We start from the raw sequence: 25,950 nt of genomic DNA on the forward strand, positions 1-25,950 counted from the left end.
ACATGCATCTGGAGTTTGTTTGCAATGGCTGGAGGCCCTGACACGCCCATTCTCCCTATCTGTGCCTCTCCCTCTCCTTCACCCTCCCTCCCTGCCTCCCTCTCTCTCTCTCTTTCTCTCTCTCTCTCTCTCTCTCTCTCTCTCTGTCTCAAATAAATAAAATTTTAAAAAATTCAGAGCCCAGTATGGTGGCGCACGCCTTTAATCCCAGGACTTTGGAGGCAGAGGTAGGAGGATCGCTGGGAGTTCCAGGCCATCCTGAGACTACATAGTAAATTCCAGCTCAGCCTGAGCTAGGGTGAGACCCTACCTCAAAAAAATAAATAAATAAAAATAAATAAATCAGAAGCTGTCAATAAAGTTTTTTTAAAAATTGTCTTTGATGTTTTCATACAAATATATTGCATTTTGATCATATGCGCCCCACATCACCTTTCCTTATCGACCCTTCCTCCCACCACTGCCAGTGGCGCAGCCACAGAGGAGAGCCCCCCGCCCCCCCCGCACGTGCGCGTGCACACACACACACACACACACGCGCGTGCGCACACACACACACACAGCCTCTCACTGTCACGACTGCTGAGGGGGCGGGGCCTGGCAGCGCCTGTCCTGTCCTGTCGTGAACAGAGTGGCGGCTGGCCCCGGGAAGTTTCAATGCAACTGCAACATAGTATAAGTGTTCCTTGCAAAAAAAGAGAACAGTAAAGAAGTGTGAGTTACAGAAGTTTTTATTTAGGTCTAGGAATTAGCCACAGGGTGCCCGCCTAGGATGCACCATGTTCTTGAGTTCACACCCCAGCACTGCCAGAAGAATTGATTTTTTTGCCGAATATAAACCACACAATGTTCTAAAATACAGTAAGTGATAGTGTAGTGCGGACCCAACGTAGAGCACACTTGCCCACTAAAGTAACGCGCGCTGCTTGCTTTCAGGAGCTGGAGCGGGCGTGGAGAGAGTACGGCCGGCTGGAGTGTGACGTCGCCGCCACCAGGAGCCAGGCGCAGGAGCGGCTGGAGCGCCTCGGCGACGTGCAGGTGTGCAGGCATGACGCGCGGACGTCGCGCCAACTGCTTGGCTAGTAGTGTGCAACCCGCCCTGCACAGGCACGTGTGAACCCCGTCGTGTTTACACTCCTGGACTCCAAAGGCTGCAGCCGGCACGTTCTGGAACAAGCATGCACCCCTTGCTTAAGAAACCGGGTTCCTGTGTGCGGACCTCTCACCGTGCCCTGGCGCAGCTCTCAGGGTCCCCCGCGCCTCACACTCATTCGTACCCTACCTGTGTCAGGTGGTATTGAGTTGTTGGCTGTGAATTGTTCTGTTAGCTTTGTTGTTGTTTTGCTCCTTTTGAGAAAAGGTCTCACTATCATGGTCCATATTGGCCTTGAACTCTGTATCTTCCTGTCTCAGCCTCTTGAGTGGTGGAACTTGAAACACCCCCACCAGGCCCAATGAATTTCATGAACTTATCAAGCAGTTTTTGTTCTTTGTAAATGCTTATTTATTTATTTATTTATTTGAGAGAAAGAGACTGTGGGAACACCAGGATTGCAAACCTCAGATAAATGCACCATTTCTGCTTCTGTCTTTACATGGGTACTGGGCAGTTAAACCCATTGGCAAGCTTTGCAAGCAAGTGCCTTTACCCACTGAGTCATCTACCCAACTCAAGTAATTTTCATTTTAAAAAACACTTTTTTAGGGGCTGGAGAGATAGCTTAGCAGTTACAACGTTTGCCTGCAAAGTCAAAGGACCCAGGTTCAATTCCCCAGGACCCCAAATAAGCCAAATGCACAAGGTGGCACATGCATCTGGAGTTCATTTGCAGTGGCTGGCAGCCCTGGCGTGTCAATTCTCTCTCCCCCTCCCTCCCTTCATCCCTCCCTATTTCTCTGTCAAATAAACTAATTAATTAAAATAAATTAAAACAAAATTTTAAGCCAGGCCTGGTGGCACATGCCTTTAATCCCAGCACTTGGGAAGCAGAGGTAGAAGGATCGCCATGAGACTACATAGTGAATTCCAGGTCAGCCTACACTACAGTGAGACCCTACCTTGAAAAACTCAGAAAACCAGGTATATATACATGTACGTATATTTATTATTTGTTTATTTGCAAGCAGAGAGAGAGAATGGGCACGTCAGGGCCTCTGGCCACTCTAAACGAACTCCAGATACATGTGCAACTTTGTGTATCTGGCTGTACATGGCTTACTAGGGAATTGAATCCAGGTCAAGAGGATTTGCTAACAAGTGCCTTTAACCACTTAGCCATCTTCCCAGCCCCCCCCCAAAAAAAATGTGTATGTGTGTGTGTGTGTGTGTGTGTATACACATTTTTTTTAGGGCTAGAGAGATGGTTTAGTGGTTAAGGCACTTGCCTGCAAACCCTAACAACCCAAGTTCAATTCCCCCAGTACCCACAAAAAGCCATATGCCTCTGGAGTTTGTTTGCAGCAGCTGGAGGCCTGATGCACCCATTCTATCTCTCTATGGTTACAGATCAATTTTTTTTATTATTATTTCTTTTAAGTTGGGCATGGTGTCTCCCACCTTTAACCCCAGCACTGATGTGGGAGAACGGGTTAGGTAATAGGATCACCATAAGTTCAAGCCCAGCCTGGCCTACAGAGTGAGTCTTTCATCAGCATGGGCCACAGTGAAATTCTACCTCAAAAAAAAAAAAAAAAAAAAATCCTAAAGACAGCATTAGTTGTTTTCAGTAAGTGCTGTATGTAGTGAGTTCCAGGACAGGCTGGGCTAGCGTGTATATGTTCTCAAGCAGCACGTCCCGGCACCTCACAGCTTCCATTCACTGTGCTGTGTTGAGACCCTGGTCAGCTGTGGGTCTGACACCATGGACCATATCCTGCAGATGAGGGACTGCTAATGAACCCTTCCTTTGCTTGCTGTGTTCCCTCAGGAGCTTGTTTTAACTTAATGATTTTCCGTTTCATCCTCCTTCATATGCCTCATATAGTCCCTTCCAACAGTGTGCCTTCTTGGGATATGAGTAATGTAGGCAAAGCTTACTGCAAAGGTACAAAATACTGGGCTGGAGGGATGGCTTAACGGTTAAGGAGCTTGCCTGCAAAGCCAAAGGACCTTGGTTTGATTCCCCAGGACCCACGTAAGCCAGATGCACAGGGTGGCACATGTGTCTGGAGTTCCTTTGCAGTGGCTGGGAGCCCTGGCATGCCTATTCTAACTCACTCACTCTCTCTCTCTCCCTCCCTCCCTCTCTCTCTCTCTCTCTCTCCCCCCATCTCTTTCCCTCTCTCCGATAAATAAATAAAAATATTTTTTAAAGGTACAAATTATTATACTGAGTCTAAAGGCGTATACCTTTTCCTGCTTTACAAACTTAGAAGTCACATATGTCATACTGAATATGCTTAAAACTTGACACACTCTCTGTAGTTCTCATTTTAAGTATATAATCAGAGACCTGTGTTCTCTTCATTTTTCTCATAGACGGAGTCAGCAGGAATCCAACGGGCTCAGATTCAGAAAGAACTGTGGAGAATTCAGGATGTCATGGAAGGGCTGAGCAAACACAAACAGCAAAGAGGCTTTTCAGAAGCAGGTGAGCCACTCGGCACCGAACAGCTCAATGGATAGACAAGGGATTGAGAATCTTTGCTTCTTAATTGCGCTTTTCATGAGAAAACCAACCCTTTGGTAGCACTGAGCCAGCACACAGCAGGAACTCTGGCTACCATGAGCACACAAAAGCAGCCTGTGTCCTCGTGCAGAAATGGCCAGTGCCACAGTGCTCAAGCAGTCAGACCTGTTCCCTGCTGTTTCTCTCCTGACCTTCTTGTCAGGGGATGGGGTCAGAGGTCGCTCAGCCGTTAAAGGTGCTTCTGTCCTGACCTTGTCAGGGGGGATAGGGTTAGAGGTCGCTCACCATTTAAGGTGCTTCTCTCCTGAACCCCTTGTAGGGGGAATGGGGCTAGAGAGGTTGCTCACCATTAAAGGTGCTTCTCTCCTGAACCCCTTGTAGGGGGAATGGGGCTAGAGAGGTCGCTCACCATTAAAGGTGCTTCTCTCCTGAACCCCTTGTAGGGGGAATGGGGCTAGAGAGGTCACTCACCATTAAAGGTGCTTCTCTCCTGAACCCCTTGTAGGGGGAATGGGGCTAGAGAGGTCGCTCACCATTAAAGGTGCTTCTCTCCTGAACCCCTTGTAGGGGGAATGGGGCTAGAGAGGTCGCTCACCATTAAAGGTGCTTCTCTCCTGAACCCCTTGTAGGGGAATGGGGTTAGAGAGGTCGCTCACCATTAAAGGTGCTTCTCTCCTGAACCCTTTGTAGGGGGAATGGGGTTAGAGAGGTTGCTCACCATTAAAGGTGCTTCTCTCCTGAACCCCTTGTAGGGGGAATGGGGTTAGAGAGGTCGCTCACCATTAAAGGTGCTTCTCTCCTGAACCCCTTGTAGGGGGAATGGGGTTAGAGAGGTCGCTCACCATTAAAGGTGCTTCTCTCCTGAACCCTTTGTAGGGGGAATGGGGTTAGAGAGGTTGCTCACCATTAAAGGTGCTTTCCTGAACCTTCTTGTCATGGGAATGGGCAGGAGAATAATAAATTGAAGGCTAGCGTGGACTACCTACACTCTCTAAATAATGAAATACGTAAATGAATAAACTGCATTTCTAAATTTTTATTTTTAAAATGCAGTGAGTTGGCATGGTAGCACACACCTTTAATCCCAGAGCTCAGGATGCTGTGGTAGGAGGATAACCCTGAGTTTAAGGCCAGCCTGGAAGACAGAATGAGTTCCAAGTCAGCCTGGGCTAGATAGAGTAAGACCCTACCTTGGAAAAAAAAAAAGTGATGAATTTCAAATTCTGAAATCATTCTTCCTGATGCTGAAGGCTTTACCCGAGATGGCAGCTTTCTTGTAATTTTAGCACTGAGAGGCTGAGGCAGTAGGATCACCATGAGTTTGGTGCCATCCGGAACCATGTCGTGAGTTCCAGGAAAACCAGTCTATGGAGTAGGAGAGAGAAGAAGTGACTCCTTGTGCGTTGGGCATAAGTAGCTACGTTCTCTCCTTCTCTAACAGGTTCGGCAGGGTCGAAGCCATTCTCAACAGTTCCATACAGAAGTGAGGTAAGTCTGCATTGTTTCTCTACTAATTTATCTTCAATGTTTACCATGTGATATTAGAAGTAATTAAGTCTTCTGTATTCTTGAAAGAACTATGGTGAAGCAGGAGGATGACAAGTTGGAGGCCAGTCTGGGCTACATAGTGAGCTTCTGTCTCCAAAAAACAAAAGGGAAAAAAATAGAAATTATATTTAAGGTATTTGAATCTTGAGATGTTATTTGTTCAATGACTTGGTGGTTATAACATGATTTTTTTTCCTTAATGCAAAAAGAAAAGGTTGCTTTTGAACTATGTTTAAATGTTGTAGTTTTTATGATTAATTTGAATATTTGTTGTGGTTTCTTATACTTAGTAAATCTGCGTAGAGACGCTGGCTCGGTTGTGCATGGCTTAGAGAAATCACACTTCCAAAGAGACACTGTCAACCTAATTGTGTGGATTTTGTGTATCAAAGAGACACATTTATCTCTTTTCTCTCAAAATATCTCAAAAAAAAAGATTTTTTTTTAAGAATTTTTTTTTTCTTTTTAAAGTGAAGTGTGGTAGTTTCACACAGTGATCTGTTTTGGTGTGGAAAGCTAGCCTATACATTAGGGGGGGAAAGCAGATACAACCATATTAAAAATGTGGTTGTTGGCTATCATAAAAATGTTTGGTCTCACTTTCCAGTGAGATTTTTTGCTTGGCAGTGTCCCTTTAATTATATTAAAGTTTCTTTAAGTTGATATAGGATTACAGAGTTTAGGTGTGCTTAACTCCGTCTGTCTGTCTAAATAAGGTAACTATTCTACAATCTCTAGGAAGGGGAAGTAGCCCCGCCTCGGCCTCCACTTCCTCGGTCTTATGACTTTACAGAGCAGCCTCCCATAGTCCCCCCTCTGCCCAGTGATAGCAGCTCCTTGCTCTGTTATAGCAGGGGCCCAGTGCATCTGCCTGAGGAAAAGAAGAGTCATCACGTTCAAGGATATCCAAGAAATGGATCTCACTGTGTAAGTGGCTAGACTAGCCACATAGTAGTCATGTACGCCCTCTTGTTTTTGAGATTAATTTACCTCATAATCCAGCTTATTTTTTGTTATAATTCCACTTTTAGCTAATGCTTTTTCTTTTCCATTTAACTTTTTTCTTTATTTTTCCTGTTTTTGTCTTATCATTCTCACTTTTTAATATTTTCATAATTTTAATGTTTTCATAGAGTGGTTGCTTTGTACATGTTGATTGAGCCATATTTTAAATATAGCATTTTAGAATAATATAGACAAGTTGGATCTTTATATCAGAAGGTAGGATGTGACAAAATTGTTTAGCCTGAGCATGCTGGAAATACGAAACAGTAAAGGAGGCTAGTGACCCGTGTGTGCTAAGAGGAGTAAAAACCATGGAACTGGGCCGAAGCATTTTGAGTTCCAGGACAGGCTGGGCTACTCTGTGAGTCCCTTCTCCAGAACTAAAAAACACTCAGGAGGTAGAGGCAAGAGAACTCAGAGCTCAGCCGTGGCTGTATGAGACACCATGGAGGAAGACATCTGCTGTTAACATCTGGCCTCCACAGACACTCATATATACTCATGCAAACATGCAACTGATTTGCCCTAAAAGAAAGATTCTATTCTTTTTTTTCCTTTGTTTTTTCCCTCATTTTTCAAGGTAAGGTCTCACTCTAGCCCAGGTTGACATTGAATATACAGGTTAGCTTCAAACTCACAGTGATCCTCCTACTTCTGCCTCCCTAGTGCTGGGACTAAAGGAGTACGCCACCACACCCAGCTCAATGTTTGTTATCTTAAAACAATAAGTTTTACTAGGCAGAAATGTTTTGAGAAAGAATTTAATTAACATAAATAAAGAAATCAGCAGGGCATGGTGGCGCACACCTTTAATCCCAGCACTCAGGTGGCAGAGGTAAGAGGATCGCTGTGAGTTCAAGGCTACCCTTAGACTACATACTGAATTCCAGGTCAGCCTGAGCTAGCGTGAGACCCTACCTCAAAAAAGACAAAATAAATAAACATAAAATAAATCTTTGGGGCTGAGGAAATGGCTTAAAGGTTAAGGCATTTGCCTGTGAAACCTAAGGACCCCAGTTCAGTTCCCCAGGACCCATCTAAGCCATATGCACAAGGGGGCGCATGCATCGAGAGTTTATTTACAGTGGCTAAGGCCCTGATGCACCCATTCTCTCTGCCTCTTCCTCCCTCCCTCTCTCAAATAGATAAATAAAATATTTTTAAAAATATAAATCTTTGGAGGAGAGTAGGGCATGACGACTCAAGCTCATCCAACAACTTGAGAGGCTGTGATGGAAGGTCACTGAGTTCAAGTCAGCCTAGGCAAACATAAGACCCTGCCTCAAAAATATTATACACAAGCCAGGCGGAGTGGCACACACCTTTAATTCCAGCACTCGGGAGACAGAGGTAAGAGGATTGCCATGAGTTTGAGGCCTCCCTGATAATACATAGTAAATTCCAGGTCAGCCTGAGCTAGAGTGAAACCCTACCTCAAAAAACCACAAAAAAAATGCCTGGCGTGGTGGTGCACGCTTTTTAGTCCTAGCACTTGGGAGGCAGAGGTAGGAGGATCGTCATGAGTTTGAGGCCACCCTGAGACTACATAGTTAATTCCAGGTCAGTCTGGACCAGAGTGAGACCCTACCTTGAAAAACCAAAAATAAATAAATAACCCCACAAAATACACACACACACACACACAAACGCATAATCAAACAAAAAAATATTTTGTGGGGGAAATCTTTTAGTTACTTAGTTGTCACATATGTATTGTGTTATGTCTGAGGTAGTCAACTAAAGCTTATTTTTTACAATTTGAGTCTTGAAAGGCAAGCTCATTTTAATTAAATTTAGGGCCTTGCACATACTGGGCCAGAGCTTCTATCACTGAACTGCCTACCTAGTCCAAGGTGAATGTTATAAAAACAAATGTGTACCCTTTCCTGTTGTAATTACACGTCTTCCTTTCAAGGGTCCAGATTATAGACTTTACAAAAGTGAACCAGAGTTAACTACAGTGGCCGAAGTTGATGAGTCTAATGGAGAAGAAAAAGCAGAGCCTGTTTCTGAAATGGAGACACCAGTTGTTAAAGGTCAGCATTTGGGATTTCATCTCTTTATCAGACATTTTAGGAATAAATTCAGTTTACATTTTTTGCTTTCTTTTGTTTTTTGAAGTAATGTCTTGCTGTAGCTCAGGCTGACCTGGAATTTACTCTGTAGTCTTGGGTGGCCTCGAACTCACAGCGATCCTCTTACCTCTGCCTCCTGGGTGCTGGGATTAAAGGTGTGCGTCACCACACCTGGCCTCAGTTTACATCTTAAGCCAGTAAATATGAAAGTCCAATCCTATATCTGAAAACTTTGGAATCTCATGGATTTCTGAATGACTTTTTTGGGGCCATACATGGTGCCATACACCTGTAGTCCCAGCACTTGGAAGGCTGAGGCAGGAGGATAGCCATGAGTTTGAGGCTGATGGGGACTATATTGCAAGACTGTCTCAAAACAAATGAAATTAAGTAGACACACAGAAAGAACGAAGCAGGCTGAACTACAGATTATGAAGTTTAAGGAAAAGTGTCACCGTTAGTTTCCAAACAATCAATGGCTAATGGGCAGCACCTATATTACCCAAAAAGAGAGAGAGAGAGAGAGACCAGATCTCCCTCTTTAGGGATTGGACCTGCAGACATATGTTCATTTGTGTTCAGTTCTTCTCAAATAACAAACCTGACTTCTGATTGTCAAATTCAGAAGGACTGGGAGTATAGCTCAGTGGTAGAGCACAGGCTTACCCTGCACAAAATCCTGGGTCAATCCTGAACACCACAAAAAAAAAAATAAAAAAACTAAATAAAAGGCTCTGTAATGAGGAGTGTGAAAGGAGGCCACACCGTGTGAGCGTATTCCATAATGAGGGGTGTGAAAGGAGACCACACCGTGCACACCGTGTGAGCGTATTCCATAATGAGGAGTGTGAAAGGAGGACCACACCGTGCACACCGTGTGAGCGTATTCCATAATGAGGAGTGTGAAAGGAGGCCACACCGTGTGAGCGTGTTCCATAATGAGGAGTGTGAAAGGAGGACCACACCGTGCACACCGTGTGAGCGTGTTCCATAATGAGGAGTGTGAAAGGAGGCCACACCGTGCACACCGTGTGAGCGTGTTCCATAATGAGGGTGTGAAAGGAGACCACACCGTGCACACCGTGTGAGCGTATTCCATAATGAGGGTGTGAAAGGAGGACCACACCGTGCACACCGTGTGAGCTTATTCCATAATGAGGAGTGTGAAAGGAGACCACACCGTGCACACCGTGTGAGTGTATTCCATAATGAGGGTGTGAAAGGAGGCCACACCGTGCACACCGTGTGAGCGTGTTCCATTATGAGGATGTGAAAGGAGGCCACACTGTGCACACCGTGTGAGCGTGTTCCATAATGAGGGTGTGAAAGGAGACCACACCGTGCACACCGTGTGAGCGTATTCCATAATGAGGAGTGTGAAAGGAGACCACACCGTGCACACCGTGTGAGTGTATTCCATAATGAGTGTGAAAGGAGGCCACACCGTGCACACCGTGTGAGCGTATTCCATAATGAGGAGTGTGAAAGGAGGCCACACCGTGCACACCGTGTGAGCGTATTCCGTAATGAGGGTGTGAAAGGAGGCCACACCGTGCACACCGTGTGAGCGTATTCCGTAATGAGGGGTGTGAAAGGAGACCACACCGTGCACACCGTGTGAGCGTATTCCATAATGAGGGTGTGAAAGGAGGCCACACCGTGCACACCGTGTGAGCGTATTCCATAATGAGGGGTGTGAAAGGAGACCACACCGTGCACACCGTGTGAGCGTGTTCCATAATGAGGAGTGTGAAAGGAGGACCACACCGTGCACACCGTGTGAGTGTATTCCATAATGAGGAGTGTGAAAGGAGGCCACACCGTGTGAGCGTGTTCCATAATGAGGAGTGTGAAAGGAGGACCACACCGTGCACACCGTGTGAGCGTGTTCCATAATGAGGAGTGTGAAAGGAGACCACACCGTGCACACCGTGTGAGCGTGTTCCATAATGAGGGTGTGAAAGGAGACCACACCGTGCACACCGTGTGAGCGTATTCCATAATGAGGGTGTGAAAGGAGGACCACACCGTGCACACCGTGTGAGCTTATTCCATAATGAGGAGTGTGAAAGGAGACCACACCGTGCACACCGTGTGAGCGTATTCCATAATGAGGGTGTGAAAGGAGGCCACACCGTGCACACCGTGTGAGCGTGTTCCATAATGAGGTTGTGAAAGGAGGCCACACCGTGCACACCGTGTGAGCGTGTTCCATAATGAGGGTGTGAAAGGAGACCACACCGTGCACACCGTGTGAGCGTATTCCATAATGAGGAGTGTGAAAGGAGACCACACCGTGCACACCGTGTGAGCGTATTCCATAATGAGTGTGAAAGGAGGCCACACCGTGCACACCGTGTGAGCGTATTCCATAATGAGGAGTGTGAAAGGAGGCCACACCGTGCACACCGTGTGAGCGTATTCCGTAATGAGGGTGTGAAAGGAGGCCACACCGTGCACACCGTGTGAGCGTATTCCGTAATGAGGGGTGTGAAAGGAGACCACACCGTGCACACCGTGTGAGCGTATTCCATAATGAGGGTGTGAAAGGAGGCCACACCGTGCACACCGTGTGAGCGTGTTCCATAATGAGGGGTGTGAAAGGAGACCACACCGTGCACACCGTGTGAGCGTGTTCCATAATGAGGAGTGTGACAGGAGGACCACACCGTGCACACCGTGTGAGCGTGTTCCATAATGAGGAGTGTGAAAGGAGGACCACACCGTGCACACCGTGTGAGCGTGTTCCATAATGAGGAGTGTGAAAGGAGGACCACACCGTGCACACCGTGTGAGCGTGTTCCATAATGAGGAGTGTGAAAGGAGGCCACACCGTGCACCCCGTGTGAGCATGTTCCATAATGAGGAGTGTGAAAGGAGGCCATACCGTGCACACCGTGTGAGCGTATTCCATAATGAGGAGTGTGAAAGGAGGACCACACCGTGCACACCGTGTGAGCGTATTCCATAATGAGGGTGTGAAAGGAGGCCACACTGTGCACACCGTGTGAGCGTATTCTGTATTACGTGCTGCTGCTTACGTTTTCAGGCTCACACTTTCCTGTGGGAGTAATCCCTCCGAGAACGAGATCACCAACACCCGAGTCCTCCACGATAGCGTCCTATGTGACCTTGAGGAAAACAAAGAAGGTTGTAGATCTAAGAACGGTACGTAACTCGAACATAACTTTAGGAGTCTTATGCCTATTTACTGCTTTCTTAAGCCTTCCATTTTTAGAGTTTTATCAGAAATCTATTCACATGCTCATAAGAACTTGGTGCATCTGCCTGGTGTGGTGGCGCACGCCTTTAATCCCAGCACTCGGGAGGCACAGGTAGGAGGATCGCCATGAATTCAAAACCACCCTGAGACTATATAGTGAATTCCAGGTCAGCCTGGGCTAGAGTGAGACCCTACCTCAAAAAAAAAAAAAAAAAACCACATCAGGCACCCCTTCACCACTTACCCGCCTGTTTTACCCTGCCGCAGAGTCTCTTACTAATCCCAGAGTTTGCCTTTTGCAAGCCTATCAGTTGCCAAGTCTCTGCTCCCCCATAGGACTGGGTTACAGGCATGTCAGCTGTTGATGTGAGTTTTACAGGTTGACATGTCGGGGGTCTTGGCCCTCATGCTTTTGCAGGAAGTGCACTTAACCACAGAGCCCGCTCTCTAGTCCATCGGTTTCCTTGTTTTTACAGTACATAGTGTGGAATCTGGGGCCTTACACATCCTAGGCAAACACTCCACCTTTGAGATATACCCTGAAGCCCCTTTTTGTTGTTGCTCTTGTCTTCCATGTGTATATGTGTACGTCTGCGGTCGTGAGTGCATGTGTTCCTCTGTTTGAGTGCTGGGGGACATTTGACAATCAGAGGACAACCTCAGGTATTGGCCCCTGCCTGCCACCTTGTTTGAGGCAGGTCTCTTGTTCATTGCTGGGTAAGTCTGCCTGGCTGGTCAGCAAGCTTCCAGGAATTCTGTCTCGCCTCCCTCGTGCTATAGGAGCACTGGGCTTAGACACGAGCTACTGAGTCGTTTTCCATGGCTGGGGTCTGGGCTTAGACACGAGCTACTGAGTCGTTTTCCATGGCTGGGGTCTGGTCTCCAGTCTCCAACTTGCATAGCAGGTGCTTCCCCTACGGAACCATCGCCTGGCCCTTTGCTATGTTGTATTTTGTTTTTAGAAATTTGAGCTGGGAGGGATGGCTTAGTGGTTAAGGCATTTGCCTGCAAAGCCAAAGGACCCAGGTTCTATTCTCCCAGATCCACATAAGCCAGATGTAAAAGGTTGCACATGCATCTAGAGTTTGTTTGAGTGGCTGGAGCCCTGGCACACCCATTCTGTCTGTCTATCTATTGATCTATCTATCTATCTATATATCTATCTATATATCTATCTATCAGCCTCTCAAATAAATAAATAAAACAGGCTCTTAGCTGGTAGCACACACCTTTAATCCCATCACTCCGGAAGCAGAGGTAGGAGGATCACTGTGAGTTCAAGATCAGCCTGGGACTACAGAATGAGTTCCAGGTCAGTCTGAGCTAGAGTGAGATCCTACCTCGAACAATTAAAGAAAAGAAAAAGGGTGGGTGGGGGCTGGAGAGATGACTCAGCAATTAAGGCATTTGCCTGCAAAGCCTAATTACCTGGGTTCTATTGCAGTGGCTGAGGCCCTGGTACACTCATCTTCTCTTTTCTTCCCCCCCTCCCCCACTCTCTGCTTGAAAATAAACAAATAATAATAATTTATAAAAAGAAACGGGGGTTTGGAGAGATGGCTTAGCTGTTAAGTGCTTGCCTGTGAAGCCTAAGGACCCCAGTTTGAGGCTCAATTCCCTAGTACAGATTCCCTAGCCAGATGCACAAGGGGCACATGCATCTGGAGTTCGTCTGCAGTGGCTGGAGGCCCTGGCGCACCCATTCTCTCTCTTTCTCTGCCTCTTTCTCTCTCTGTCTGTCGCTCTCAAATAAGTAAATAAAAATAAATTATGAAGAAAAAGAAATGGGGGCTCTTAAGATAGATGGTGGTAGCTTATGACTTTAATTCCAGCATTCAGGAGCCTGAGGTAGGAGAGTCTCTATGGATTCAAGGCTAGCATGGACTGCAGAATAAGTTCCAGGTCTGTTTGGGCTAGAATGAAACCCTGCTTAAAAAACTAAAACAAGAGGTTGGGAGATATTAAAGATGCTTCTTTGCAAAGCCCGCTTGCCTGGATTCAGTTTACCAGCCACTCACGTAAAGCCAGACCCAAAATGTGACAGAAGTGTCTGGCATTCTGTTTATATGGTGAGACCAAGGCATACCTATATCCATGCACATATACTAATAAGGAAAAAACAATTTTTTTAACTAAACAGAGTCTGGCTGGATGTGGTTGTACACACCTTTAATCCCAGCACTCAGGAGGTGGCGGTAGGAGGGTTGTCAAGAGTTCGAGACCAGCACGTAGTGAATTCTAGCCTTGGCTAGAGGAAGACCCTATGAAGAAAAACCAAAGTTAGATCCCAGGCTGACCTCAGACTTGCTATATAGCCAAGGCCCACCTCAAATTTGTGATCCTCCTGCCTCAGCCTCCTGAGTGCAGGGATTAGGGGTGTCTGCCACCAAATCCAGCCTCTCCCTTTTTAAAAATGATTTATTTACAAGGAGAGAGAGAATGGCTGAGCCAAGACCTCTTGGCAGTTCAGATGAACTCTAGATATATGTGCCACTTTGTGCATCTGGCTTTACCTGGGTATTGAGGAATTGAACACAGGCTGTCAGGTTTGCAAGCAAGCACCATAACCACTGAGCCAGATCTATAGCTCCCCTCTCTCCTCCTGCTTATCTTCTCCTTTTCTCTAGCATGGACCATGCATCAATTACCAGTTAAGAATAAAATGACTTGTGGTGCCTTTCTGGTGTTACCTTATGTTCAACACCTCCAGTTTTGACTTTGAAAACATGATTTATAGTCACACACTTCTCAGATTTGACTCTGTCTGCTCATAAACTACTTTACCTTCAAGGAGAGGCCAAGAAGTGCAGTGGAGCAGCTTTGCTTGGCTGAGAGCGCCCGGCCTAGGATGACTGTGGAGGAGCAGATGGAGAGGATTAGGAGACATCAACAGGCCTGCCTGAGAGAGAAGAAGAAAGGATTAAGCGTCACTGGTGTTTCAGACCAGTCACCCTTAACAAGTCCTTCAGATGTGTGCGATAATACATGCAGGGTTGCTCAGGTATACTGACTGACTGTTTGTTATCTTTAATGCCTCTTCAATGAGTTCTATGCGTCTGATACCACTGTTCTTTGTTTGTGGGTTCCCCCCTAAAAAAAAAAAAAGGCAGGTTTTGCTGGGCATGGTGGTTGGCACATACCTTTAATCCCAGCACTCAGAATGCAGAGCTAGAAGGATCACTGTGAGTTCTAGGCCACCCTGAGACTACATAGTGAACTCCAGGTCAGCCTGGGCTACAGTAAGACCCTACCTTAAAAAAAAAAAAGCAAGTTAGGAGATTGGAATTTCAAAGGGGAAAGTGTGGGGGGTGGGGAGGGAGGGAATTACCATGGGATATTTTTTATAATCATGGAAAATGCTAATAAAAATTTAAAAAACTTTAAAAAAGAGAAGAAAGGAAAAGGCAGAGTTATTTAGCATACTGCAAGGAGAGCTGCAGGCATGTAGTAACAGACCACTAGCCTGTTTTATTTATTTTTTTATGAGAGAGAGAATGAGTGGGAGAAGGCAGATAGAGAATGAGCACTTGGTAACTGCGGAGGAGCTAGGGTCTGAGGCATGAACTACCACATTCAGCTCACTTGAGTTTTAGAATCGCAGAATTACATATTTAACATGTCTTAGCAGTTAAGGCATTTGCCTGCAAAGCCAAAGGATCCCTGTTCTATTCTCCAGTATCCATATTAGCCAGATACACAACGTTTGCAGTGGCTGGATGCCCTGGTATGCCCAGTCAGTGTGTCTCTCCCTCCCTCCCTCCCTCCCTCTCTCTCTCTTTCTATCTCTCTCCCTTCCTCCCTCCCTCCCTCCCTCCCTCTCTCTCTCTCTCTCTCTCTCTCTCTCTCTCTCTTTCTCTCAAATAAATAAATAAGATATATTTTTTACAAATTTAAAAAGTTAAAATTACATGACTAGCACTGTTGTTATATCTTTGGAGCAGGCTCGAAGGAGGGAAGATAACTTGAAGGATGTGGAGGCTGTCTGCAGGGAAAACGATGTAAAGACTAACCACGAGGCTCCAGCAACAGAAACTGTTCGGCTGAGAGAAGCTGGACCCCAAAGTGCAGATCCCAGCACACAGGTAGAGACGTGGAGATTCTCCAGAGTTCAGAACAAACAGATCGACAGAGTGTTAGGCTGTAAGCCCAGACAAGATGACAGATTCCCTTTCAGTTCATTGTCATATTCAGCCACTTAAAAATAAACATCAACTAGCTGGGGGCAGGGAAGTGCACCCCTTTAATCCCAGCACTTACTCGGGAGACAGAGTAGAAGGGTCACCGAGAGTTTGAGGCCACCCTGAGACTACATAGTGAATTCCGGGTCAGCCTAGGCCAGGGTGAGACCCTACCTCGGAAAACCAAAAATAAAAATAAATAAACATCAACTGACAAGCAAATAAATAATCAAAACTGGAATAAAATATTGTTTACCCGATTAAAGAATATTATATCTCAGGCTGGGCGTGGTGGCACACACCTTTAATCCCAGCACTGGGGAGGCAGAGGTAGAAGGATCATCATGAGTTCAAGGCCACCCTGAGACTACATAGAGTATTCCAGGTCAGCCTGAGCTAAAGTGAGACCCTACCTTGAAAAACCAAAATGTGTGTGTGTGTGTGTGTGTGTGTGTGTGTGTGTGTGTGTGTGTGTGTGTGTAAAATATCTCAATAGCTAGGTCTTAGCAATGTGTATCATGTGTCTCTTTGTATAAATTACCTTTTGCACTTTAGGAGTGAGTGATGTTACGATTTGACTACATCCGTAAATATTTAACATAGGGTATAATTGGGAACATAGTTGTTTGTAATTCTTTTCAGTTTCTTTGCATGTGGGAGGAGGGAGTGTGCGGCGTGAGCGCGGGGTCTGAGGGCAAGCCTGTGGCATCTGTGCGCCACTTTGAACGAGTCCCAGTCCGGCTCTCTTCCCACGGCAAATGAGTCTGACCTCAGAGCTGCAGATTCTCCTGGCCCACCTCCCATTGTCACAGGGTCACAAATGCATGCCTCACTTTGTGTTGGGCTTTGTGTGGGTGCTGGGGAATTGAACCCAGGCCAGCAGGCTTCCCAAGTAAGCTTCTTTACCCACTGAACCATCTCCACAGCCCCTAGTTTTTCAGAATCATTTCAACTTTGCTAATATTGAGTGTGATAAGAATGCTTTGAAAAAAATTTTTTGTCTTATTTTATAGTTTAAAAGAACTGAAAGTATTTTTTATGAAACGCTTTTCACACCTGAGCCAAATGGAATAACTCCAGATATGATGGATAAAGAAAGAATGAAAGAAAAAATACCTGAAGATGATACATGCAGGTAATAACTAAGAAAGTTAAAGGAATCATTCATAAAGCTGTATAATTCTTTTAAAATGGTAAACCTTCAGAGTCAACAAAATAATGTATTCCAGTCCAAGCTAAGTGAACTACATAGGATCTGGAGCAAGTCAAACAGCCTTCCTAAGCTATAGTTTCCTATCTTGTAAAAATGTGAATAATAAGGCTGGGAGAGGGATAGGGAGCAGAACTTAAAGGCACTTGATTACCAAGTCTGATGGCCTGGATTCACTTCCCCGGTACCCATATAGAGCCAGATGCGCAAAGTGCTGCATCTATCTGGAGTTGGATTGCAGTGCAAAAGGTCATAGTGTGCCCGTTCTCTCCCTCACTCCCCCCCTTTCTTCCTTTTCTACCTGCAAATAAATAACAGTTTGAGGGCTGGAAAGATGGCTTAGCTGTTAAGGCATTTGGCTGTGAAACCAAAGGATCCAGGTTCAATTCCCTAGGACCCACATAAGCCAAAATATATTAAAAAATAATAATAATACTTTGAGCTAGGGATGATGGTACACATGCCTTTAATCCCAGCACTCAGGAGGGAGAGGTAGGAGAATCACTGTGAGTTCAAGGCCAGCCTGGAAACAAAGAATGCTAAGGTCAGCCTGGGCTAAAGTGAGATCCTAATTCAAAAAGTAAATAAACAAACAAACAGGGCTGGAGAAATGGCTTAGCCGTTAAGGCACTTGCCTGCAAAGCCTAGAGACCCAGGTTCAATTCCCCAGTTCTCATGTAAGCCAGATGCACAGGGTGGCACAAGCATCCGGAGTTCATTTGCAGTGAATAGAAGCCCTGTGCACCCATTTTCTCTGTCTGCCTCTGTCTCAAATAAATAAAAGTATTTTAAATTAATAAATAAAATAGGCAGACCATGGTGGTGCATACCTTTCCTGTTTTATTGCTTGTTTGTTTTGTTTATTAATATGTGTGTATATATGTATATACACACACACACATATATATACACACACATATATATACACACACACACACACACACACATATACACACACACACACACACACAACACATACTTGTTTCTTTCTTTGGTTGTTTTTTGGTTTTTTGCCACTGTGCCCAGATTTCTTTTTTTTCCCCAGGTAGGTTCTCACTGTAGCCTCGGCTGAGCTGACCTCACTCTGCAGTACTCCTAGGCTGGTCTCAAATTCATTGCGATCCTCTCTCTCCCCCTCCCCCACCACCAAGTATCGGAATTAAAGGCATGTGCCACGTTTAGCTATGTTTTGTTATGATTTATTTTTATGAGAAATAGAGAAGGACAGAGCATTAGCACACCAGGGCCTCTAGCCACTGCAATCAAACTCCAGACATGGGCACCAACTTGTGCACATGTGCAACCTTATGCATGCATCACCTTGTGCCTCTGGTTTACGTGGGATCTGGGAAGTCAAACATGGGTCCTTAGGCTTCACAGGCAAGCACCTTAACCGCTAAGCCATCTCTCCAACCCTAGCTAAAAATGTTTTTATTTATTATTTATTTACAAGCAGAGAGAGACAGAGAGAATGGGCGTGACAGGGCTGCCAGCCACTTGCAAACAAACTTCAGATGCATTGCCATTTTGCGCATCTGGCTTTACATGGACACTGGGTAATTGAATTTGAATAGTTAGCCTTTGCAGGCAAGTGCCTTACTGCCAAGGCGTCTCTTTATTTAGTCCATAGGTGTATTTCTTAACTGTGTATCAAGCTAACCCTTCATTTAAAAAAATTATTGCCATTTTCCTCTTCACTTCCTCCATAGTCCTGAGACTTCTGTTCTCCGTGGGAAGAAACTTCTCTTGTCTTCTCCTCTTTCCTGCTTTTTTCTATTTTCTCATGTCTACACTGTCCTCACTAACTTCATAACTTAAACAAAATTAAATGCTGATGTTTGGATAACTAGCTCAGTAGCAGATCACTTGCCTGGTACATACGAGTCCCACTCATGGGACAAAAGATCAGTGTTGCTGGTCAAACTCCAGGTATGCTGGGGTTTGATCTTAGGAATGCCTTTGCTTCTTCAGTGAATAGCAAGATTGAATTTTAAAAGTATTTAGGGGCTGAGCTGGGCAGGGTGGCGCACGCCTTTAATCTCAGCACTTGGGAGGCAAAGAGGTTGGTGTATTGCCATGAGTTCAAGGTCACCCTGAGACTACATAATGAGTTCTAGGTCAGCCTGGACTAGAGTGAGACCCTACCTCCAAAAAACAACCAAAAAAAAGTATTTAGGGGCTGGAGGGATGGCTTAGAGGTTAAGGCAGTTGCCTGCAAAGCTAAAGGACCCAGGTTCAAGTACCCTGGACCCACGTAAGCCAGATGCACAAGGTGGTGCATGCATATGGAGTTCATTTGCAGTGGCTAAAGGCCCTGGCATGCCCATTCTTCTCTCTTTCTCTGTTTCTGCCTCCCTCTCTCTCTCTCTCCCCCTCTCTCTCTGTCATATAAACAAAATTTTTTAATTTTTTTTTGTTTATTTTTATTAATTTATTTGAGAGCAACAGACAGAGAGAAATAGGTAGATAGAGAATGGGTGTGCCAGGGCCTCCAGCCACTGCAAACAAACTCCAGATGTGTGCGCCCCCTTGTGCATCTGGCTAATGTGGGTCCTAGGGAATCGAGCCTCGAACTGGGGTCCTTAGGCTTCACAGGAAAGCACTTAACTGCTAAGCCATCTCTCCAGCCCCAAAAATATTTTTAAAAGTATTTGGGAGTTGAAGGCCAGCCTGGGAGTACAAAGTGAGTTCCAGGTCAGCCTGGCTTAAAATGAGACCCTAACTGGAAAAAAGAAAGAGGGCTGGGGAAATGGCTTAGCAGTTAAGGCATTGCCTAAGGACTCTGGATCAATTCCCAAGGAACCACGTAAGCCAGATACACAAGGGGGCACATGCGTCTGAAGTTCATTTATACCAGTGCTGGAGATGTGGTCTAGTGGTGGAGCACTTGCTTGACTAGTAAGCATGACCCCAGCACCACAACAAGGTCTACAGAAATAAAAATAAAAACCAGGCTGCAGAGATGGTCAGCACTTGCTTGCAAAGCCTGACAGTCTGGGCCAAAAAATAAAGAAAAAAAGAATTTGGTAATGTCTCCCCCCACCCTTTTACTTTTACTTTTAAAAAACAGTGGTTAGGCCAAGTGTGGTGGCACATGCCTTTAATCCCAGCACTCAGGAGGCAGAGATAGGAGGATTGCTATGAGTTTGAGGCCACCGTGAGACTACAAAGTTAATTCCAGGTCAGCCTGGGCCAGAGTGAGACCCTGCCTTGGGGAAAAAAGAAAAAGAAAAAGAAAACACACACACACAAAGTGGGTGGCAGGGCCTTAACCACATGCGTGTTGTAAGGCCTGAGGGCCTCTTCCACCCTTGTCAAAGCGGCAGCTTTCTCTCCTTTCATAACAACACTGATGATGTCTTTATGTCTTTATATATATATATACTTATTTATTTGCAAGGAGTCAGGGAGAGAATGTGCATGCCAGGGACTCTTGCTGCTCCAACAAACTCAGATTCATGCAGCACTTTGTGCATCTGGCTTTATGAGGGTACTGGGTAGTTGAACCCAGGTTGTCAGGCTTTGCAAACAAGCACCTTTAACTTGTGAGCCATCTCTCCAGCCTTCTCTCCTGGGAACGTCTTATAAAAAGATATCTTTGAAGTCAGAAATAGTAGCACATGGCTTTAATCTTAGTACTAGAGAAGCTGAGGTAGAAGAATCATTGTGAAACTCTATGATTTTGGCATCCATGCTTTCATTCCTCAATAGGCCTTGATTTGTTTTATCGTTTAAAAAATAATAATAATAATCCTTGTGAGTTCCAGGTCAGCGTGGGCAGGACCCTGCTTTGAAAAATTCAGAAAAGAGAGGGAGGGAAGGAGGGAGAGAAGGTATAGAAAGATATATCTCTGCCCAATTTTTGTAGTAATGGAAAGTAAAATATAACCAGTATGTTAAAAATCCATCAGTTCGAGCTAAGTGTGGTGGCTCATGCCTTTAATCCCAGCACTCAGAGACAGGAGGATTGCCTTGAGTTCAAGGCCACCCTGAGATTACATAGTGAATTTCAGGTCAGCTTGGGCTAGAGCAAGACCCTACCTCCAAAAAAAAAAAAAAAAAAAAAAAATCATGAGTTCATAACTGAGTGTGGTGGCTCATACCTGTAATCCCAGCACTCAGAGGGCGGATGCAAGACAGGATCGCTGTGAGTTCAAAGCTAGCCAGAGTGAGTTCCAGCTTGGCTAGAATGAGACTACAAAACAAAAGGTAGTTATGATGGCCCTTGCTTTTAATTCATGCGTTACATACCCAGACCCCATATCCACAACAAAGGAAAAAAAAAAAGATTGAGTTAGAGTAGAGTAAGACCCTACCTCAAAAAAGCAAATAAAGGGCTGGAGAGATGGCTTAGTGGTTAAGCGCTTGCCTGTGAAGCCTAAGGACCCTGGTTCGAGGCTCGGTTCCCCAGGTCCCACGTTAGCCAGATGCACAAGGGGGCGCACGCGTCTGGAGTTCGTTTGCAGAGGCTGGAAGCCCTGGCGCGCCCATTCTCTCTCTCTCCCTCTATCTGTCTTTCTCTGTGTGTCTGTCGCTCTCAAATAAATTAAAAAAAAAAAAAGCAAATAAAAAAGGGGGGGGCGCATGATGGTGCATGCCTTTAATCTCAGCATTTGGGTGGCAGAGGAAGGAGGATTGCTGTGAGTTCAAGGCCACCCTAAGAATACAATGTCCATTCCAGGTCAGCCTGGGCTAGAGGGAGACCCTACCTTGAAGAAAAAAAAAAAGATTGAAAGAAAAGAATTATTTATTTTTTGATTAATTAATTACTTTTGTTTGTTTGTTTTTGTTTTTCAAGGTAGATTCTCGCTCTAGCCCAGGCTGACCTGGAATTCTGGAATTCACTCTGTAGTCTCAGACTGGCCTTGAACTCATAGTGATCCTCCTATCTCTGCCTCCTGAGTCCTGGACATATGCCACCACACCTGGCCCCAAAATTTATTTTCTACAGGAAATTTTAACATGCCAATCTATTGTCATCAGCCCTCAAGTGGAGACAGATGTGACAAAGCATCCAGCAGAAGGCGACCCTGTGGAAGACCTGGAGTGTGGTCTTCATGACCAACGCAAAGCCACTGCTTCTTACGAGCCCGCCCCCGAGAGGTCAAGAGAGGACCCATCACCAACAGGTCAATAAATGCACATTCATTCTTGTCAGAGTGGACTTCCCCAGGGTGTTTCCTTTGCATGTGGCTGCCTGCATAAGTCTTGAGGCATGTGAATGGATTAGAAGGAAGCCACAGGAATCCCAGTGGCTTGTCACCCCTCTCTGAGCCAGGCCAGCATGAGCACGGGGACACTCACCTGCTGAGGCAGCGCGGTTGCAGGGCAAGGGCAGCCTGGGCTAACATAACAAGACTGCCTCACAGAGCTCTTCCGTGCCATGCATGAGTATGTGGAAATCTCAGCTGGTCCCAAGCCTAAGATGTTGGGTTAGTCACAAGGCTGATAGGACGCTTGAAGAGCCACATATAAATAGGGACGCAGTTCTGCGGGGGCCCACAGCGAGGGTTTGCTGTGGCCTGTGGCTGTGATTCGTTGTCTCCCGTGTGCTAGAAAGTAGATGGAAAGTGTCTCATGCTGTCCTCTTGCTCGCTCACTCACTCACTCACGCTCCTCTTCAAAGGTTTGCTTGCTTAAAGCAGGGTGTGCTCGTGTGTGCAAGGGCCTTTGGGTGTTGCACATGACCAGATACTCGGCCACTTTTTGCATCCAGCTTATGTACTGGCTTGGGAATTGGACCCAAGCCAGCAGGCTTTGGCAGTAAGCACCTTGAACCACCGTCTTCCCAGCCCCATTGCTCCTTGCCTCTTGTGTGATCTCATGTGATGCTCCGTGTGCACGCTAGGCCTCGCCCAGGCCAGACAAGTCCTTACCTCATGTCTTTAGACTCTTCCCAAGTCTTAGTCTCTTTCTTTCTTTCTTTCTTTTTTTTTTTTTATGATTTTTGGAAGGTGCAGGTGAAGGTTAGGACCATATAACCAGTATTGCTTTTCTTCCCCCCCTCCCGGATGGATGGATGGATGGATGGATGGATGGATGGATGGATGGATGGATGGACAGTCGGATGGACAGACAGGCTGGCTGGCTGGCTGGCTGACTGACTGACTGACTGACTTTTTGTTTGTTTGGTTGGTTTTTGAGGTAGGGTCTTGCTCTAGTCCAGGCTGACCTGGAATTCACTATGTCGTCTCAAGGTGGCGTTGAACTCACATCCTGTCTCCCAAGTGCTGGGATTAAAGGCGTGCTCCTCCACACCCGGCTTATTTATTTTTATTTTATTTTATTTTATTTATTTATTTGAGAGTGATAGACAGAGAGAAAAAGAGGCAGAGGCAGAGAGAGAGAGAAGGGGCGCACCAGAGGCCTCCAGCCACTGCACACAAACTCCAGACACGTGTGCCCCCTTGTGCATCTGGCTTACGTGGGTCCTGGGGAATCGAGCCTCAAGGTCCTTAGGCTTTGCAGGCAAGCACTTAAGCTCTAAGCCATCTCTCCAGCCCCTGGGATGTTCTTAGAAAGAGGTGGAGTTGTGAGCAGGACAGCTTCGGTACCTTACACAAGAAGCACCTGCTGCTGCATCACCACTGTTCCCGTGTGAAGTCCTCCACTCTGTCTTGTCTGTCGGCTTGACTGTTGCTAAGGCAGTGAGCACAGAGACAGGAGTTCCCACTTGTTCTGTTGGTGGTGGTTTTTGGCAGGGTCTGTCTCCAGCCCACGCAGACCTGGAACTCACTCTGTAGCCTAGGCTGGCCTCATCCTCAGAGTGATCCTCCTACCTCTGTCGCCCTAGTTGTGGGGATTAATGGTGTGGCCACCTTGCCCAGCTGGGCTTTCTCACCTTTTTTGTCTGGCCTCTTGGTTATTATATGGCAAGCCAGAACCCGAGTGCAGTAGTGAAATCTCTGCGGCTACCTGGGACCTACTTCAAAGCCAAAAATAAGTAAACCTGGCTTCAGGGGATCCCTGGAGAACATGCAGTTGCCATACTAGAAAACCACAACAGAACACGAAGGAGGCTGTCCCTTCCTTCCCAAAGCATGGTGTGACTGTGGAGGGACAGCCCTCAAGTGTGTCTCACAGGGGCTCATCTTCTCCCGTGTTCTTGGTGTGACTGTAGAGGGACAGCCCCCAAGTGCGTCTCACAGGGGCTCATCTTCCCCCGTGTTCTTGGTGTGTTCTAGTGAAAAGTCTGTCCTCTCCTGAGTGCTCGGCATCCGCATCGCCAGATCCGCCCGCTGCGCCACAGCTCACAGAAGGATCGCACTTCATGTGTGTGTAGTCAAGTACGTCTGCCCTGCACCTGTGCCTTGCTGCTAGGAGCTCTCTACTTGAATTCCCATTTATGTGTTCTATAGAGTCCAGAGGACTGAATTCTGAACTGTGTCTGGGGAATTGACAGCACAAGTGGGTGGCGTGCTTGAACCCCAGGAGCAGCTCAGATTTCCTTCTGGTAATGTGTTGTGTGACAGCACGTTGTCTCTCATTTCATCATCCAGAAAAGCAGCCCAGTGGGGCAACGTGGCCCGAGCCCCACAGCAGTCCTGTACGGGCGAGGTCGCCACGCTGCTGCTCTTGCAGTGGGCCTGCCTCTCAGCGCGACAGTGCAACTTTGATAAACATGGCAGTCAGGCATTTGAAAGAACAAGGAAATGTTCATAATAGAGCCAACTGCGTAGAATATTGAAAATCTAAGCTCCATTAGAAATTATTTAATTAATTATTTAATTATTTAATTAATATACTTCATATGTTGTTGCTTCTTTTTTGGTTTTTGGAGGTAGGGTCTCACTCTTGAATTCACTGTGTAGTCCTAGGCTGGCCTTGAATTTATAGTGATCCTCCTGTCTCTGTCTCTAGAGTGCTAGACCTGGCTATTTACTTACTTTTCAAATAGGAATTACTAATAAATAGCTGGGCATGGTAGTGCACACCTTTAATCCCAGCACTCAGGAGGCAGAGGTAGGAGGAGGCCACCCTGAGACTACGTAGTGAATTCCAGGTCAGCCTGAGCTACAGTGAGACCCTACATTGAAAAACAAATAAACAAACAAAAGGGAAATTACTTGTAAATAATTTAATTTTTGCTTTGTTTTATTTCAAGGTAAGGTCTCCCCCAAGCGCAGGCTGAGCTGTAGTTCATTATGTAGTCTCAGGGTAGCTTCAAACTCATGCTATTCCTACTCCTACCTCCCAAGTGCTAGGATTAAAGGCATGCGCCACCATGCCCAGCGATTTTTTGTATTTTTGTATGAGTGAGAGAGAGAGAGAATTGGTCTACCAGGGCCTCCAACTGCTGCAGGTGAACTCCACCTTGTGCACTGTGCACCACCTTGTGCGTCTGGCTTACATGGGACCTGCAGAATCAAACATGAGCCCTTAGACTTTGTAGGCAAGTGCCTTAACTGCTAAGCCATCTCTCCAGCCCAGCTTATCATGTTTATTTATTTTCATATCACATTACATTTATATTATATTATATTTATTACCTTTTCAAAAAATAGAAATTACTTCTAAATAGCCAGGAATGGTGATGCACGCTTTTAATCCTAGCACTCGGGAGGCAGAGGGAGGAGGATTGAGTTTGAAGCCACCCTGAGACTACATAGTGAATTCCAGATCAGCCTGGACTAGAACAAGACTGTACCTCAATAAACAAAACAGCTTGTCATGGTGGTACATTGCCTTTAATCCCATTACTCAGGAGGCAGAGATAGGAGGATGTCAGTGAGTTCAAGGCCAACCTGAGACTCCATAGTGAATTCCACATCACTGTGGGCTAGAGTGAGACCCTACCTCGAAAAAAAAAAAAAAAAAAAAAGGCTAAGCAATTTAAAAGCCAATACAGGGGCTGGAGAGATGGCTTAGTGGTTAAGGCACTTGCCTGCAAAGCCAAAGGACCCAGGTTTTTGACTCCCTAGGACCCACATAAGCCAGATGCACAAGGGGGCGCACACATCTGGAGTTTATTTGCAGTGGCTGAAGGCCCTGGCATGCCCATTTTCTCTCTCTCTCTACCTGCCTATTTCTGTCCCTCTCTCTTTCCTCTCTCTCTCTCTCTCTCTCTCTCTCTCAAATAAAT

At 45.9% G+C, this 25,950-nt stretch overlaps 1 protein-coding gene and 1 non-coding gene across 17 annotated transcripts in view; one reads left to right on the forward strand and one right to left on the reverse strand.

The window, feature by feature from the left end:
- Plekha5 (pleckstrin homology domain containing A5) overlaps positions 1 to 25,950 on the forward strand; it is a 199,426-nt gene that overhangs the window by 171,155 nt on the left and 2,321 nt on the right. For 9 of the 16 annotated variants that reach the window (XM_045139576.1, XM_045139579.1, XM_045139580.1 and 6 more), the window contains 11 exons: positions 937 to 1,038; positions 3,479 to 3,590; positions 5,071 to 5,117; positions 5,916 to 6,104; positions 8,098 to 8,218; positions 11,307 to 11,425; positions 14,272 to 14,481; positions 15,422 to 15,562; positions 16,672 to 16,793; positions 21,852 to 21,997; positions 24,053 to 24,154. In XM_045139576.1, the coding sequence (XP_044995511.1) occupies positions 937 to 1,038; positions 3,479 to 3,590; positions 5,071 to 5,117; positions 5,916 to 6,104; positions 8,098 to 8,218; positions 11,307 to 11,425; positions 14,272 to 14,481; positions 15,422 to 15,562; positions 16,672 to 16,793; positions 21,852 to 21,997; positions 24,053 to 24,150 (1,407 nt within the window). In that variant the 3' untranslated portion in view covers positions 24,151 to 24,154. The remainder of the gene's footprint in view (positions 1 to 936; positions 1,039 to 3,478; positions 3,591 to 5,070; positions 5,118 to 5,915; positions 6,105 to 8,097; positions 8,219 to 11,306; positions 11,426 to 14,271; positions 14,482 to 15,421; positions 15,563 to 16,671; positions 16,794 to 21,851; positions 21,998 to 24,052; positions 24,155 to 25,950) is intronic. The other 7 variants (XM_045139581.1, XM_045139585.1, XM_045139589.1 and 4 more) reach the window with 2 other exon arrangements.
- Positions 20,095 to 20,218, reverse strand: LOC123456452. Its single transcript, XR_006634549.1, has one exon. It is a non-coding gene; the product is annotated as a U6atac minor spliceosomal RNA (small nuclear RNA).

The sequence above is a fragment of the Jaculus jaculus genome, chromosome 22, assembly GCF_020740685.1.
Source record: "Jaculus jaculus isolate mJacJac1 chromosome 22, mJacJac1.mat.Y.cur, whole genome shotgun sequence".
Lineage (NCBI taxonomy): Eukaryota > Metazoa > Chordata > Mammalia > Rodentia > Dipodidae > Jaculus > Jaculus jaculus.